Source organism: Trachurus japonicus, chromosome 6 (assembly GCF_045865225.1).
Source record: "Trachurus japonicus isolate A0001 chromosome 6, Traja_1.0".
NCBI lineage: Eukaryota > Metazoa > Chordata > Actinopteri > Carangiformes > Carangidae > Trachurus > Trachurus japonicus.
The window spans coordinates 17,397,503-17,414,313 of NC_140912.1; the positions used below are offsets into that span (position 1 = coordinate 17,397,503).

The 16,811-nt window shown below is 40.0% G+C and overlaps 2 protein-coding genes across 3 annotated transcripts; one reads left to right on the forward strand and one right to left on the reverse strand.

Moving 5' to 3' along the window:
* Positions 1 to 489: 489 nt before the first annotated feature.
* Positions 490 to 5,462, reverse strand: bend7 (BEN domain containing 7). The gene is made up of 10 exons (XM_085780598.1): positions 5,236 to 5,462; positions 4,567 to 4,647; positions 4,130 to 4,486; positions 3,746 to 3,865; positions 3,320 to 3,669; positions 2,678 to 2,785; positions 2,376 to 2,493; positions 2,156 to 2,269; positions 1,912 to 1,953; positions 490 to 1,387 (listed from the first exon to the last, which is right to left on the reverse strand). The coding sequence occupies exons 1-10, from the start codon at positions 5,297 to 5,299 to the stop codon at positions 1,329 to 1,331; spliced, it is 1,413 nt and encodes a 470-aa protein (XP_085636724.1). The 5' UTR covers positions 5,300 to 5,462; the 3' UTR covers positions 490 to 1,328.
* Positions 5,463 to 7,162: 1,700 nt separating this feature from the next.
* On the forward strand, positions 7,163 to 14,831 carry prpf18 (PRP18 pre-mRNA processing factor 18 homolog (yeast)). Of its 2 annotated transcripts, XM_085779456.1 has the most exons (11): positions 7,163 to 7,355; positions 8,194 to 8,271; positions 8,507 to 8,533; positions 10,356 to 10,457; positions 10,551 to 10,664; positions 11,033 to 11,179; positions 11,415 to 11,483; positions 11,780 to 11,920; positions 12,019 to 12,090; positions 12,186 to 12,341; positions 13,895 to 14,831. In XM_085779456.1, the coding sequence occupies exons 1-11, from the start codon at positions 7,287 to 7,289 to the stop codon at positions 13,973 to 13,975; spliced, it is 1,056 nt and encodes a 351-aa protein (XP_085635582.1). In that variant the 5' UTR covers positions 7,163 to 7,286; the 3' UTR covers positions 13,976 to 14,831. The 2 variants fall into 2 exon arrangements, with proteins under 2 accessions (XP_085635582.1, XP_085635583.1); XM_085779457.1 differs by lacking the exon at positions 8,507 to 8,533 and having other exon boundaries at positions 7,172 to 7,355.
* Positions 14,832 to 16,811: the final 1,980 nt, after the last annotated feature.

Genomic DNA, 16,811 nt, shown 5'->3' on the forward strand with positions numbered 1-16,811 from the left:
CACGTCGTATTTACTGTACATTGATCCACGAAGCCACTTGGCAACGTCTCGTCTTTATAGAGTGATATTTGTGTTACAATCCAAAGAGGAAACTCACGAGATCTCAAAGGGTCCTCTGCCTGCACAGTGGCGGCTTCAACATCCCCTTTAACGAGCCGAGAAGTCTGGCAACAAAATCTCTACAATGGAGTGTACCTTTAATTTACTGTTTTCCCTCCAATAACGTTCACGGCACCACAACATAGTTGGGTCAAAGAGTGACCACCTAACAAACGCCGAGTTTCAGAAACTTAGCTTGTGTTTCAAGCAGAGTAAGGTTACTGTGGTTACAAATATCTAATTATACTGTAATATTACATTGGAGTTATGTTGTATAATAATATTTAGGACTCTTGAGGGTGATCTATATGAATATGCAATTTCTTTTTGTCTCATTTCTTGTTTTTAATTACACTGCCACACAAATACAGCACACAAACAGAACAGTTGTCAAGAAACCATATTTAATGATGGAAACAACTATTCATTTCATGTGTGCTTTTAGCAGAAATGAATGAAGAATGCTGTATTTCCATCAATTTAATCACAATATTCACAACAATAGCACTGATATGCATAGCCTAAACCTCCTAATCCTATAAAAGAAACATCATTGATACTGTATTTTTATTCTTCCTAATTTTTTTCAGCTAGATGTAGCCTTTCAAACTAGTTTTAATTAGAAAAATTGCCCAAAAATACATTAAATGTTTGGAAATAAGGTGGATGCTGCACTGTACATTACACCCACTGAAATACTAGTCACTTAAAGGCACAATCCACAATGGGCAGTTTCCTGTTACAGTAAATGTAATCTGTGCAAAATATATTAATGTTATACTGTTACAGTACTTTGCTTTGTTTTAGGCTCATTATCCCTTGTAGTAAATGATGCAAACTAGGCAAGTTTTAAAGCTCTTGCCCATAATGTAAACTTCTGAACATGAAAACAACCTAACATTTCGTCACTATAGTTCCTTGTCTGCTATCACAAAATCCCAGATCCAAGTGGTTTACAGTAATATATAGCCTACTACTATGTGTGAAAAGGAAAAGTCTTCAGGATCACAAAAGGCAGAATGTGTGTTTGTGTGCGAAAAAGAGAGAGAGAGCAAGAGAGGATATCATTAAGCAGGCTTCGTCTTCATTTGGTCTTGTTGTTTTGTTCCCTTTACATGCATAACACATAGCAGCAAAGGAAATATCTAAAGTGGCTAAATGCATCAAGTTATAGAAGTAATGAACACAATCAACAAATCTGCTTTAAGGCCAGATGGCAGGTCTTTGAATCAACCAGTCATGTTCATCACTGTCCCCTCCACGCTTGCAGGCTTGTTATAGTCAGAACCTACAAGAAGAGAAAATATATATATATAATAACAACAACAACCTTACCAGCAGCATTAATAATAACAATAGCATAATAATAATAATGTTAATATAACCAAAAAAGCCTCAATGCATTTGCTTGAAAATGTATGGACAATTTTGTTTGATTTTTTCTTGTAGGTCTCAGAAAGAGAAATGCTTTCCTGACATCGAAGTTGAAATGGTGAGGTGAAAGAGAGGATATGGTGCATGGTGTGAAGATAATTAGCTGACATTTTGGGAAGCTGCGTGAGAATGTCAAATGTCACAGCGGCAGCGTGACAAAGACATATGAGCCAATAAGCAAGCCAGTGAGTGTGTGTGTTGTGACAACCAAAGGGAGAGAGGTAAAGACATTGTGGACTCAGAGGGGGGCTGATGGAAAGATGTTGTAAAATGGGACTACTGATGTGAGGGTAAAGGTGTAGACACAGAAAGACAAAAGTAGACAACTGAATAAATGAGTACAATAGTGTGTGTTTTAGCTGCCCTAGTGTTTCTTACTTGTCGAAGGTCCATTTAAGACTTCTTCTGCTTCTGCTGCATCTGAGGGGGGAGAGCAACATGAGGATTTACCTGATGCATTTACAGATGACTGGTAAATGTAATAACCAATTCAAATCAGTGAACCTATTTCTTAATAATACAGCAACTTTGTTTGACCATGCTCAAAACCTTTGTAACAACAGCATGATACAAAAGGATACTGGATAGATGTGTAGCAGAGAGACTATAGCAGTATACATACCTCTTTTCAGCCTCCTCCTCGCAAGTTTAATCTGATCTTGAAGGATCTGCACCCAGTCCCGTGGCCCAGGCAACTTCTCTATTCTGTTTTCAGTGCAGTATTTCTCTGTAAACACTAGACACAGTTCACACAACTATATCAGTGTTTCCCCAAAATACTGCGTCATGATTGCTCTACCCCACTACAGAAATAATGATTCAAGTATCTTTTTCTCACCCACCTTTAATAGCACCCACAATATTCTGGTCCAAGCCTTTGCGGTTATCATTTAGTCCTCTCTTTCTTTTACCATTTGGCAAGGAGTTGGCCAGGGTAGCATCATCAAAGAAGGCACACACCTGCACACATAGAAGCTCCATGGTAAAACATTGCACAGCCTTTACTCAATATAGCTTTTTATTGAAGTGAATTGAAAGAAATAATTGTTTAAAATGAAATGCACGTACAAAGTGATGCAACATGACTGTGATGACCATGATCAAAGGACCAAAGAATATGCTTTTAGAAATTGTAGCTGCGCACCAGTTTCCGGAACAGCAGGCTCCCAGAGCGAGTATAGTTGACGAGGATGGAGTCTAACTGAGCCTTTGAGATAAACACGTCATAATCCTCTGCAAGACGCACTTCAGACTGAAAAGGAATCAAATAACACAGGGTGAATTGTGAAGTAACAACACATAACAAGATTAATTCCATTTTTAAATTGAAAACAACACAAATCTTTATAATGAATACATGAGCCCCGTTGCACCAAAATAAAGCATAAGAATCATCATGCAATGCTTTCAATTCACATACTGTTGCAAAAATATGACTATAGGTGAGACAGTCCAGGAGACAGTAAAACAAATCTCCATGGCCAAGCATGCAACTTCACAAAGAGTCTTGATATACACAATGATGTGATGGGTTTTAAACCGCTTAAATAAGGGCAAAGAGAAAAACGTTTTGTAATAGAAATTATTAAAACAATAGAAAATGTTACTGTGCATGTCAATAACATTTTGGTAGAACTTATTGTCACCTGAAAATTCTATTGTCCTTTTTTTGTGTGTGTATTGAAATTGTAAAAATCCAATTCCCTCTCAGTGTAAAGGCAGTTCTCAAGGAGAGTGTGTAGCATAGCCTAGACAACACAGCTGTATACACTAACAAGTGAGTTACCTCCATTGACTGCGATTCTCTTAACTGGTTCAGGAGAGGACTATGGTGTGTGTTGTTGGCAGTCGCTGGATTGTTCTGAGGTGGCAGCATAGAGACCTCAGAAGGGACAGGGTGACTGTTGGCTGTGGATGAGTCTTTTTCAGATTCCCCCCCTTTTCCAGATTCTGCAGGTGCAACAACTAGTGGTGATGCCTCCAGAGGGGTAAGAGCAGCTCTTCTTGTGCCAGACACAGTCACCGGTGCTGCCTTGTAGATTGGCCTCCTCTTGCGGGGCCTACGACGAGGAGTGGTTCCTGGGCCGAGGCGAGGTGGGCATGGTGAGGCTGTCGGCTCCTGCCTTTCCAAGGATGCTAGAAAAAGATAGTTGCACATTATATTTTTTTACCCTCTTTCTATCTTGCAGTCTATGCGGGTTCATTCACTGACCTTTTTGAGTCTGCATCATCCTCCTCATGGCACGTAGTTCCTGCAAAATAGCCTGCAAGGTGCCCTTACAGTTACACATGCAGCAGGGGGGGTCTGGCACAGCAGGAGGCACCACATCTGCTGGAAAGTCAGTGGTGCTTTGGTTAGTGCTTGTTATCTTGCGTCTCATTGTACAGGCATGCACACACAAGTCTATTCTTCATCACACATGTATGTGCTGTGTGCGTTCTGCATTTTAATGGTGAAGCTTCACGTATATACATTTATATTAATATATCAATATAAATTTACATTGAGGATATTGATAATTAAACGTGCCAAGAACACCTCTAAGTGTCTGTCTTACACACGTTTTCTCCAGCATGCTCAGATAGGCCGCCATACCGTTCGCTTCATTCACTTTGATTAAATGCTTTGTATTGTTGAGGATCCTCAGGGCTTTGGAGCGGGTGCTGTACTGGCCACAGCCTGGGCCGTTGGGGATGGGGGTGGATACGGATGAAGGAGAAGGCCCTGGGTCCCCTGCAGGGTTCCAGCTGTTGCTCTGGTGGTCCTCTGATACAAGAGACAAAGGTGCAGGCTGATGTATCCACGCCTGGCGCCTATCCTGGGGCTCCTTTGTTGAGGTGTCCTGCTCCGTACCCACACGCTGATATGCCCTGCTGGTCTTATCACTCAGAAGCCTCATCATGCCTGTGATTTGTCTCTTGATCTCCATGCCCTCATCCCCAAGCCAAACAACTTTGAGAGAGAGAAGAGTGTTAGTGGAATTACTCAGCTCTGCTGTTCTATCAGAGATGAATCCTTACACTGGCACATACCATCAGACACAGGAGCATCCTTGGGCTCTCCATTGGCATCTTTACAGCTAGGATTCACCACATATGACGCCGGGTCATAATCTACATGTAGGACAGGAAGGTTTTGTCATGAAATATTAATGTAAAAATAATCAAATAAAAGCTTGAGCACCTGATAAAACGCATTTGATAGATGACAGTGCTGTGGTGCACTCTGCTTTTTTATGATGAAGCTTCATGTGCTTAATCTGACGGGGAACTGTGATGTCAACCCCACCCCCCCTCCCATCCCATGCAGAAACCACCACCTGTAGGTGGTATGAAGTAGTGTAGTGAAGAGAGGTGGCCTGGAGCTCACAGCATCAGCAAAAAGTGGACAATGTTGCATGTTCAGAATGCGCAACAAAGGCTATTTTCAGATTTTGAACTGTTTTCTTACTTAATTTATTTTTTTGATAGGCTATCTATTTAAATTGAGCTATGTGAGAAAAGGATGTCCAGGGAGGGTTTTTACGTGTCAGACTTGAATTATTAGAGTTAGCTGATGGTTGAAATCGAGGCACAGACTGTGGGCATTGTCGTGGCCATCGCTTTTGTTTACAGAGTCGTCTCTGCTGGCACACAGCGCCAGACAAACACCCAGACACGGACGCGCGTCTTACAAGGTCTTGCATTCATTCAGCAGCCTACCTTCATCCGTGACGAGTTTAAAGCTCTGTGACTTCCTTCTCCTTTTCCTTTCCCCAAACTCCATCTTCAGCAGGATTAGGCTATTCAGTGAGCCGTGCGGTCGGGAATCGCTCTTCAGAAAGACGAAAATCAGTGACAAGGATACACTCAGCGGAATCAGTGTCCGTCTGCCTTATTAATCAGTTAAATTTCTCCTCAGGCTGCGCTACAGATCCTGTCAGCAGCAGATTTCCGCCGTGTTATGGTTAAATTGACCTGATAAATGCTATTGTATCATCTGCTCCCGTTCCTAACATGATGCTTGCTCTTCCCTTGCGCCATGTAAATAAATTAATGACTTTAATATTAAAAATCGTCACATATCCCTTTGCGCCACCTGATGGTAACGTTCTCATCTAAAAGGTCGAGTCAGACATTTGCCACTGTGGTGTCCAGACAATGGACTGGCCTCTGGACAAAAGCACTACAGAGACCAGCTTGCAAACATTCACTTTTTTTTTTTAGATTCATAAATTATTATCACATGAAATACTGTTTATGTTGTCAAAGCAACTAATTTTATACATCAAAAATAATTAAATGATCACAGACTTTCACATTCAGCTGAGAGGAGAAGCACAATACAGGTGTAGTGTCCATGTTATTATAAACATTTAGAGTAAATATACTCATGGCAGGTGGGACTGAGTTTACTAAATTCACTGCCTTGGAACAAAGCCTATCTACTGTATCTGACTTGTAGGCATAGCCTACATCAAATTGTTCATTTGCCCTCATGACCTCACTTCAGGAGACTGTAAAAAGTCACAGGCAGAAAATGCAGCAAACATTTGCAGATGTTGTTGTGCCAGTGTGGGAAAAAGACAGCGGGTAGTCCACTTTGGGCTTGCTATGGGCAACGCCATGCAGGTTACCCACAGAAAACCCTCATCAAAATGACAAAACTGCCGTTGGCCCCACATGAGCCCACACACAGTGGACAACCCCAGGGAATGCCCTGTTTTGCACTGTAGTAAACTCACAGTTACCCACAGTGGGCCCGCATGGGCATGTTTGCTGGTAGCCTTCTGGATAAAAAGGTCTGGAAGGTTGGCATCACTTCTTTCTATCAATTCCGCCCATTTTCAACTTAAAAATAATTCAAAAGTCCTTACTCTGCTCTTGGAAGAGATCATGCATATTTTCTGGTATTGTGATGATCCACTAAAAGCTAAATCCTGCCAACTTGCAAATGGGGCTGTTGGGAAACACGAGAATCACTGTTGAATGAATAAATATTGTGGCATTACACAGTGGAACACTGACAAGTAAACAATAAATTAAACACTATAAGGACATTTTGGAAAAGACAGAACACACATGTGCAGGTCATGTTACATCGGTCATCTGAGGAGAGAGTAGCCTATAGGGAGCTCCCATCAGAGAACAACAATGTTAGTTCTCTTAGAGAGTTGAATTTAACTCTGTTTCAGATAACATTTTGTCCCACTCAAAATTGGAGTGAAATTTACCAGTGTCAACTTTTCAGAGTTAATTCTACTCAATTCAAAACTAACAATGAAATGTGTATTGAACACTGTTCACACAGTTCAGAGTAATTTGATTACACAGCTAATTTAACGCCAAATTTAGTTTATAAAATGAAAAAAAAAATCCAATGTGTAATAATATCTAACTTTTATTTCTCTACAGTGTGTTGTTGTTGTTTATCTAGGATGGTGATACACCATCCAAAGAATAACACAGTATTTATGTTGTCTAATAATGCTCAAAGAAGAGTGCGTAGCCTTGTAATAATACGTTTTGTTGTTAACATATAGGTGATGTCTTTTAGAAAACATTTGGGATCAGCAAGTTTTCCTTTATTTTTACGTTTCTTTTATTTTGAAACACAATCCATAAAACACTATTGAGGACTCTTATTCTGAAATCAGGTGACTGTTTAACTTCCTGTTAAGTCGTTTCGACGACGCTAGTATCGTCGCTGCAGTCTGTGTGAGTAACTGTTGAAACAAACGCAGAAAGACCCGTATTTCAGCTCTGATTCTGAAATGATGGATATAATTAAAGCTGAAATCGCGAGGAAGAGGAAACTGCTCGAGGAAAAGGAGCTAGTTGACGTGAGTTTCTCATCAGGTTTCTTGTTTTTGTTAGCTTGTTAGCCTGGTTGCTAATGTTGACTAGCACAAACTTCTTCCCGACAACGTTGTCTAAAATCCCCAACCTTTTATTTTCAACTCGTTTCAACAGATGAATCCAGATTATACTAAACAATGTATAGTTTTTAAAATAGACGTGAAGCCAAAAGTCAATTTCGCAATTAGCAGGAAAATATATCAGCGATGTTACCAGTAATTATATCACCACGTAGCATGATAACTTGTAACTGTGTACCCTGTCCTCCGATTTAGGAGTATTGTTATTTAAATGCCTAAACCATGCCACGTAAACATCAGTTTAGTAAACTAAATTTTGTTACAAAACATAAACACCGTGGTAGACATAATGGAGAAGTTGTTAGAGTACGGATACAATGACATGTCTTAGATATAACGTTACCATTGCGCCTTTACTTAACTGTGACTGTTTAGTACAAAACATCATGGAAATGTTACGTCGTAGACTCCCTAAACAGCCACTCCATAGTACATCACTCACTGCCCTGTTTCTAGATAGTATTGTTTACTTAATCTGCATGTTATTGTCTTTAGGTTATGACGCCAAATCACCCACCACGTTTACAGAAGGTTGAATATAAAACTGTGAATTTTGAGACATCGCTTTGCTGTCACAGTTGCTTCATTGCAGAGAAAACCAACAGTCCATCAATAGCCATTTGTATTAAAGATGTGTCTATTCCGTCTTAGTAAAAGGAAGGCAACAATTACTATGTTATGCCTCTCCAGGCTCCACCATCAGTTCGATCATTTCATTGTGCTGTGTATTTCTGTTTCCCAGGACTCCAAGAAATACTTCAAAAGGGCCGATCTTGCACGCAAGGAACAAGAAGATTACTTCAGAAGATGTGGATACAAGGTTGATGCCAAGCCTGCTCTCTTTCTCTCATTATTTCACAAAGCACACCACTTCACTGCCTTTTTTCGGCTCCCCTTGATTTCATATTTTTTGTATGACAGCTTGATATTGCAGTTAAACATTTTGCCAGGAAACAAATAAGATCGGGACTTGATGCTAAGGTGTACATTAGTATATATATCTGTGTTTACTGTGCTGTTTTTCCCCAACCTACCTCTACTGCCTGCATCTGTAGGTTCAGAGAGAGACTCCTGAGAGCCAGGTATGGGTTTACAGAGCGAAAATAGCAAACAGGATGCATGATAAAAGGATAAAGCACAATTTGTCCCAAAAGGTTCCACTTCCTTGGTATCCTTTTTTGAAAGTTCACTCACTAAAGCCAGTGAGGATAAAAGCAGAAATAACATGGTGGAGCATCCTTTATCTGGGAGTGCAAGTTGTTAGAAATAACCTCATGAGAGCTGGATGTTTTGAGAGACTTGGACACTCATCTCAACGTGACAGCTCAATCAGTCTGGAAACTGAAAACAAAATATTTGAAAAGTAATGTTTTTCATCAGCTTGCGTTAGATGCATTTGCCGAAACCACCCAATGCATCAAATACTCCACCATTGTTTATATTTATGCTTTTTACTGTTTCGTGCAACAACCACTTGGCAACTAGTCCATTTACTGGACTGGTTTTGTATTATAAACTACACTGCCCGTCCAAGAGAAAAGTCACCACTTGGTTTTAACTAAGCTAATAGGTAAGAACCTCCCATTGGATAATTACTGCATGGATGATTATGTTTCAACTGGCAACAACTTATTTAACCCTAACTGATGCAGTCTCAAATTAGAGTCAAATTATTGGCATCAAGCAAATAAAACATCAAAGGAGATTGCAGACACTATAAAATTGGGTTAAGAACTGTCCAACGCATTATTAAAAACTGGAAGGATAGTGGGGACCCATCATCGTCAAGGTGGAAATGTGGTCCAATGTGACCACAGAATCCAGACCTTAACCCCATTGAGATTAAAATTAATGCAACTCGGACGGAAATAAATGTTGTGACATTGCAGAAGCTTATCAAAACGATGCAACAGCAAATTCCATAAACAAAGCTAAAGGCGGTCCAACGAAATATTGAGTGAGAGTGTGTTGACTTTTTTTTGGACGGGCAGTGTATTTGCAAACTCAGCAACAGTCATTTTTCAGAAAGCAAGGGAACAAGGAAAGTGAAGCCACAAAGTCTGAGTGGGACACAGTCACAGTGTGGATTTCAGCATGGGATACTGAATTGAAATTTAAAAAAGAATCTGTTTTCAAGCTGTGCCGCTGATTTTGCACATAATCTGTGACAGCAGCTTTAATGTTTAGGCTGATTTTAAGTTTTCCCTGGTTTTGTGTCTCTAGTTTGCATTGCCCTGTAACAGTTGCTCTATGGAAAACTGCATTTCCCTTCCTACTTTGTGCAAAATTAAAATTGTCAAACATATCCAGCTCTACTCTTTGCACTCATGCAGTTATACATTGTCAATTTGAGCCAGGGCCATTGTTTGTTTTTGTCATCCGTTTCTGTTTTGATCATTTAGATTGTGCTGTTTAAACCACAATCTAAGAGTGCCAGGATGCATGTGCCTTTGAAAGCATGATGTACTGTACATACTTTGAGTTTCTCTAACTGAATATGCTTTGCCTGTGTTTAGACTTTAGGTGGTGCAGTCAGCACTTCATGAAAGTTTTGAGATTTAAGTTACATTGAATATGCTTGTTTTTACTGGTAAGTTATTCATTGACTTATCCACAATGAGTCACTGAATATCTTATTACAGGTAAGACGGATAGGAAAGATTTGTAAATCTACCGTATGTACAGTTTTTAATAGTGATAAAAAAACCTCTCTCTGTCTTCAGGTTCATCTCACGAAGACAATACAAATTATTTTTCTTATATTTCACAGTTGTATTGGTTCATTTGCATTGGTCCAAAAATACTCCATCTCCTTCTGATATTATCAAATTCTCTATTTTCATTTTACCTCTACAACCCTCAAATAACTTTGTATATCTCGCATTCTTCCTTTTTGCCCTGAAGATTGATAAGAAAGAGGAAGATGAGCCATCCACCTCAGCTAATCCAGTGCTGGAGCTGGAATTAACAGAAGAGAAGCTGCCAATGACACTGTCTCGTCAGGAGGTGAGTGAAGGTGTCATATTTATACTTCCCCCTGAGCATTTTTGATTATTTCCATATTGCATATTAAATGAGGCTTTTTCTGTGTTTATGTAGGTAATTCGACGGCTTAGAGAACGAGGGGAACCGATCCGATTGTTTGGAGAGTCGGACTATGATGCGTTCCAGAGACTCAGGAAGATTGAGATTCTGACGCCAGAAGTGAACAAGGTAGGACTGAGACTGACTGCGAGTGGGGCCCAGTATCCAGATCCAGACAGAAATTCACACTGAAGTCTCCACTGCAGAAAATTGCTCTTCACTTTTATTATCACGCCTTTGACATACATACCTGTACTAAGCTGTACCTGTCTCTCAGCTGGCACTATCAAAAGCATATTAGTTATGTTTTGTTCAACATAGTAAAGCCAAGTCTTATTTTATTACCAGAGTTTTTGAAAAGCTGGAATTGACAGGGCGTTTATTCTGTCATGTGATTTGAAAATGGTTTTTATTATCCTCAATCCTTTAGGCTCAGAATGCAGACCGATTCTCTTAAATTATTTCGTCCTAACATGTGCTGCCGCCTCTGTGACTAGGGTTTGAGGAATGACCTGAAAGCAGCCATGGACAAGATCGACCAGCAGTACCTGAATGAAATTGTTGGCGGAACAGAGTCTGGGGAAGTGGACACTCAGCACGACCTGAAAGTTCATGAAGAAAACACCACTATAGAAGAACTGGAGGTACATTTGACAGTAAACTGTGTCCATGACAATATACTTATATATGGTCTTCAGGCTTCAGCTGTTTAATAGTTCTGTTTCATTCATATCAAGCTATGAGCAGTTTGTCTTAGGACTGCTTTTGTATTCGCAAGAAGTCAGACATTGAGATACAAACTGGTTATTTTATCATCTGGACATGTTAAGTATCATGATTATTGTTGATTTGTGTCTTAATATTGAATCTCCTCCTCAGGCTCTTGGTAAGACCCTGGGCACAGGAGATGATCATGGAGACCAGGATCTTATTGACAAGTTTTTGAGGGTAAGACAAGAAAACCATGCTCTACCTTCAGTCTAGAGGGAGCTGTTGGATAAGAAATGCTTACATCACAACTGTGGCTGCTGTCCCAGTTGTGTTTTCTGTTCCTTTTGTAGTATTGACATGAAATTCTTGTTAAACTGTAAAAAGCTTAAGGAAATATTACAAGTTATTTTGATATTGGGACATTTTTGTACATACTATATTTGGCGCTACAAGAAGAAATAATCAGGCCTGAGTACATCATGTCACATTCTTGGTAATATTTTCTTAACGTCTTTGCTTCTGTTGAATTCCAGTTTCTTCTTGGTGTTTGGGCCAAGGACCTGAACAGCCGAGAGGACCATGTGAAGCGCGGTGTTCAGGGCAAGCTGGCCAGTGCTACACACTCACAGACCGAGTCTTACCTAAAACCTCTCTTCAGGAAGCTCAGGAAGAAGGTAATATTAGTGGAGGGTAAAACACGATGCAACATGTGGTTTTTGTGATGTGAATGTTTCATATGTAATTATTTTAATTTCTTTATTATTGCTTCCAGAATTTACCGGCTGACATCAAAGAGTCAATCACAGACATCATCAAATTCATGTTGGAAAGAGAATATGTCAAGGTATGTCAAGATCCGATAACAGTGTTTTGATCTATGCTACGTTTTTATTATTAAACTTACTGTTACATGTTTTAACAAATTTGCCTCTGTTATAGGCAAATGATGCGTATTTGCAGATGGCTATTGGAAATGCTCCTTGGCCTATTGGTGTCACCATGGTGGGTATCCATGCCCGTACTGGACGAGAAAAGATTTTCTCCAAACACGTGGCGCACGTTCTCAACGATGAGACGCAAAGAAAATACATTCAGGTGAGAACCTGACTTTATTCAGTACACATCATGGGGTTTGTTTTCAGGACAGTGACTTTGAACAGTCTAATAGCCTTTGCCATATTCTGACTCGCCTTCACGTGTTCATGTTTACACTGTGCATGGAAGAGTAATACGAGCACAAAATATTGCCGAATGCCCCTTGCACAGTGCCGAAGCTTTAGATCATTTTTATGTTTCCATACCAGCGGCAGCTGTACCCAGAAACGTTATGATTGGTTGTCTGTCCCTGAAGTTTATATCTCAAAAATTTCATTAACATTCACTTGAACTCAAGGATGAACTGATTACAGTTTGATGGTCAAAGATCAAGGTCACAAAACAAGTTGGTAGCCAATGACAAAATACACATGAGACCTGTAATTGAATTGCTTCACATCTATTCTAATGTGAACTGAAAGTGTCTGGCAGAGGCATAAAACCACTAGGCAGCAGGTCTAGTTTCTCCTGGTTGAAGTTTTGAAAATGCTGTATTCAGGGTACTGTGAAGTCTGCACTACAAACAATAATATGCTCTTAGCTAAATAATGTGCACTATTTATAGCCCCTTTTTCTTGGAAGAGTTTTAATATTAGAAATTTAAAAATAAAATCAAAAAATGAAGGACAATTCCTATGTTAAACCCTAGTCACAGTAGACTTTGCATGTAGGGAATGCAAATTCTGCATTTTGCATTTAGAAGATTAGTGGCTGGTCCTATGTGGTGCACAATGTATCTGCTGAAACGCTTTACCATGACCTGTACTGATTAGCAAATGTTAATATGTCTTAAGAAGGTCTATAAAAGTTGCTAGCAGATATGTATGATGCTGACAACTAAGGAAATTAATTCACCATGTTTGTGAACATTACCATCTCTCCACACAACAATTTAGGAACAGTTTGGTGAATTGGCTTAATAATTACATCATCCTTTCCCCATCTCTAAGATAAATGCCAGTGGACTAAAATTGTGGTGTGTCCCAAATTGCGCACTTCTGCACTTACACTTAATATTTTGAGTACATAAGTGCGTTCACACTGAGCAGTGTGCGACAATGTAGTGCGCTATGCGCACTCAATTGGCGCACTCAAACAACCAGAAAATTTAGTGTGTATCGCTGGACACTTTCCACCCCCAATAGCGGTTGATTTGAGCAGCAACGGAGCTGATACCGGCGTAAATGTCTTAAAAAACACTCAAAACAACACAACAACAATAACACAACAAAACACAACTTAATAGCTTGTTTTGATCGACAAAAAGCGCTGTCAAGTGTCGGCGATAAGGCTCCAACAGCCGTTTGCAATCAGCCTGTAAAAAATAGAAGAAGCTGTCGAGTAATTTCCAGTAAGTGCGCAGCGGCAGTGTTTGATTTGAGACAGTACTACCCTGTCGAAATTTGTGCACTTCCTTGTAGTGTACTGCAAAGAAGTGCACTAGAGAGAAGTATGTGATTTGATACACACTATTGGAGTATAGTTGTCCATATGTTACACCTTTCAATGACAGTTAAATTGCACTTGCCTTGTTTTTATTTTTCTCACTACAGGGACTGAAGAGGCTAATGACCATCTGCCAGAAACACTTCACAACAGATCCATCAAAGTGTGTGGAGTACAATGCTCTGTAACTTATAAATTTAATGTAATCTATGTCATGGCTGTCAGGTCCACTGTATCACTATTCAAATAAGGATTTTTTGACTGAGGTGTAGTTGAGTCTCATTTACCAGGCAGACAAACATCTCACAGGGAAAATGTATAATTGAAACAGAATTGGGGTAAAACCATTTGTCTGCAGTCAACAGCCCTTGGTTTTTAATAGACTTGTCTTGTCTGTCTTCTGGGACAGCTGATGCACCTGCCATGCTAATAACTAGTCACCAGTCTTCAGTCCCTCTGAGAACATTTATGTTCATGGGTGCTTTGGGGGGTGCAAAACAATTTCTGCAGGAATATTAAAGCAACAGAGTATAACTTTATTTACTGCTCTTGTTCTAGGCTGTAAGCCTATTAATTTTTCAAAGGTTTATTTTGTCTGATTTTTCCAAGAAATTTCCAGTAGTGTAAGTTTTATTACACCTGAGATTATTCCAGGTCTTTGTATTGGCAAGCTGTGACCACTGCAGAGTCATTTTTAATGTGTATGTTTGAGTTGTCATGGTTCCGGCAGAATGAAACAAATCAGTGTCTCTGTCCCATCTCATCGTGAGAAAATAAAGTGTCTCATTAAACCAGCAACAATCCGGATGATTGTTAATTTTTATGCAGAATGAAAAGTTAATTTTCCCTTTCAAGATACATTTTATTCCATAATTGTGATGGTTTTTTCTCGTAGCAGCTGGACTGCTGAATGGGACTATTTTTAGCCACTAGAGTGTTTTTTTTTAGCCCTGAATATGTGTCTGTTGGGAATCTGTTCTTATAAAAAAAAACTCTCCTCAGCAAATGTGCCATAACATGCTTCAGTAAAAAAAATTGATTGCCCACTGTGTGACTTAAGAATTCATTAAGAACACACTAGTCAGATGAAAATAGCCAATTAAGGAATCATTGTGCTATTATGTGCTCGGCTGGATGACAATTCAGAACAACAGCTAGATGTGCTACAACTGATGGAAACCTTCCAGTAGTTTGGTAAGATGGTAACATCCAGCGTCACACCACTGACCTTACTACGCTGAGTAACCATGGTGACGTGATCTGCTCCTTGTGGTCATAGTGTGTTCTCGGCTGCCTGAACCTACGTCACCATGGTTTCGGTCTGCCAGCTCTGAGCGCGTCATTGCTTGAGACTCAGCTGGACAGGTTGACAGTTGGCAGTGTAAATACTGTGAATTAGTGCAGGATTTTCCCTCCTACATCTGGCCCACAGTGAAAGAAGACACATTTCTTTTAACAGTGTGTGCAGCGTTTTGAGCTGGAGAGCATGAAATAGCCTGATCAAAAAGTCAGTACATTTGTCCAGCCGTGACAGCGCTCCTCTGTCCTTGAGATGAAGTGAGCTGAATGTTTTGGCTTTTGTCCAGTCCAATCTGTTGTGTCGATGGTGGCTGTGTCGTTTGCTTAGCCAGGGCCTTGAAATGGTGCAAAAATATTTGCAGTTCATTCTAAATTAACAAGAAACTCCCTTGTGTGTTATCATACCAGGGTGTTAGTGTGAGTCCCGTTATCTCTCTGACCAACAGAAAGGACATTGAATTTAATTCGACATCACAGATATGATATAGGGAGCTAAATTTCATTTGTAAACATAATGAAACTCCAAGATTCATTACAATAAATCAGGTACATATAGCACATAATAATGTCGGTGGAATTGTGTGAATGAATGAAGAGTTATCTGATAAGATGGGGCATTAGAAACCCACTGTACTACTTGGGCAGAATGTCAGAGTGATCAGTCCAAAACACTTGATGACATGTCTGGCGTATTAGAACAGCGGCACAGGAAATGTGCAGGAGGCTATTTATGGGTGAGCAGAGGAAGAAATGGCTTGTTGAGAAGAAAATTGGGCTATAAAGAAGGATTGCAATTTGGATGGGCTGCTGTTTTTGCATGTATAAGGTCAAAACAAGAACTCAGTGTCTCCTGTTTTCACAATGTACCATTCGATCAGTTTTCCTGAGATTCTTCCTGTTGGACTTGATGCTCCTTGCGTCAATACATTTTGTGTCAGTCTGCGATCTGCTTCTATGGCACTCTGCCATCTGTGAATCTGAATGTAGAAGCTGTGATTCGTTTTTAGTCGCTGCCTCTGTCTCTTGACTGTCCTCTTCATTTCACTTCAGCTTGTCCAGACCAAAGATGCTTTTAAAAGTCTGCATACAAATATGCGGCCTCGTCCCACTCTCCTGGCAGTGACCCTGAATGTGGACAATCTGGTTTGATACGAATGAACTCCCTGACAACAATGAGGGTTTGTCTTCATTACGTGGGGACCTAACTTTTTTTTTTCTCCCTCCCTCTCCCTCTCTCCCTCTCTGTGTCTCTCTAATGACCTCCGATCTATGCACAGCCCCATTACTGGCTGTAAGATGCAGGCAAGCTGATAAAAAAAACCTGGCTCTCTATACTCCTTTTGTTGAGGCGTAGGATGGTGTCAGAGCAGGACGTGTCAGAGATCCACGAAGTGTCATTAACACATTCAAATCCAGAGGCTTCGTGGAAGCATTATCTCCACAGGCCCTGTGTAACTGCATATATTAGCACGCTAATGTGGAAATCAAAGCAAAAGTGATGCTTAGATGCTTCATTGTTTTCTAGTGAATTATTTCATGGCGAGGAAGTACTTGAGGTGGATGAGATACTTTTTGAATGATCTCACTGTAGGTAAAAAAAAAAAATCAACATGTAGATGAATTGAAACATTATTTAAACAGGTTCTGGATGTTTCATGCATACACAACGGTATGTTTACCATGTGCTTTCAGCTCCAGTTTAGCTCTATAAATTGATCATCAGAG

Coding starts and splice junctions, on each gene's coding strand:
- bend7 (XM_085780598.1), bottom strand. CDS start 5,299: ATGGAGTTTGGGGAAAGGAAAAGGAGAAGGAAGTCACAGAGCTTTAAA. Junction 4,648..5,235: donor TAAACTCGTCACGGATGAAG/GTAGGCTGCTGA, acceptor TCCTACATGTAG/ATTATGACCCGGCGTCATAT. Junction 4,487..4,566: donor GGATGCTCCTGTGTCTGATG/GTATGTGCCAGT, acceptor TCTCTCTCAAAG/TTGTTTGGCTTGGGGATGAG.
- prpf18 (XM_085779456.1), top strand. CDS start 7,287: ATGATGGATATAATTAAAGCTGAAATCGCGAGGAAGAGGAAACTGCTC. Junction 10,458..10,550: donor TGACACTGTCTCGTCAGGAG/GTGAGTGAAGGT, acceptor GTGTTTATGTAG/GTAATTCGACGGCTTAGAGA. Junction 10,665..11,032: donor TGACGCCAGAAGTGAACAAG/GTAGGACTGAGA, acceptor CTCTGTGACTAG/GGTTTGAGGAATGACCTGAA.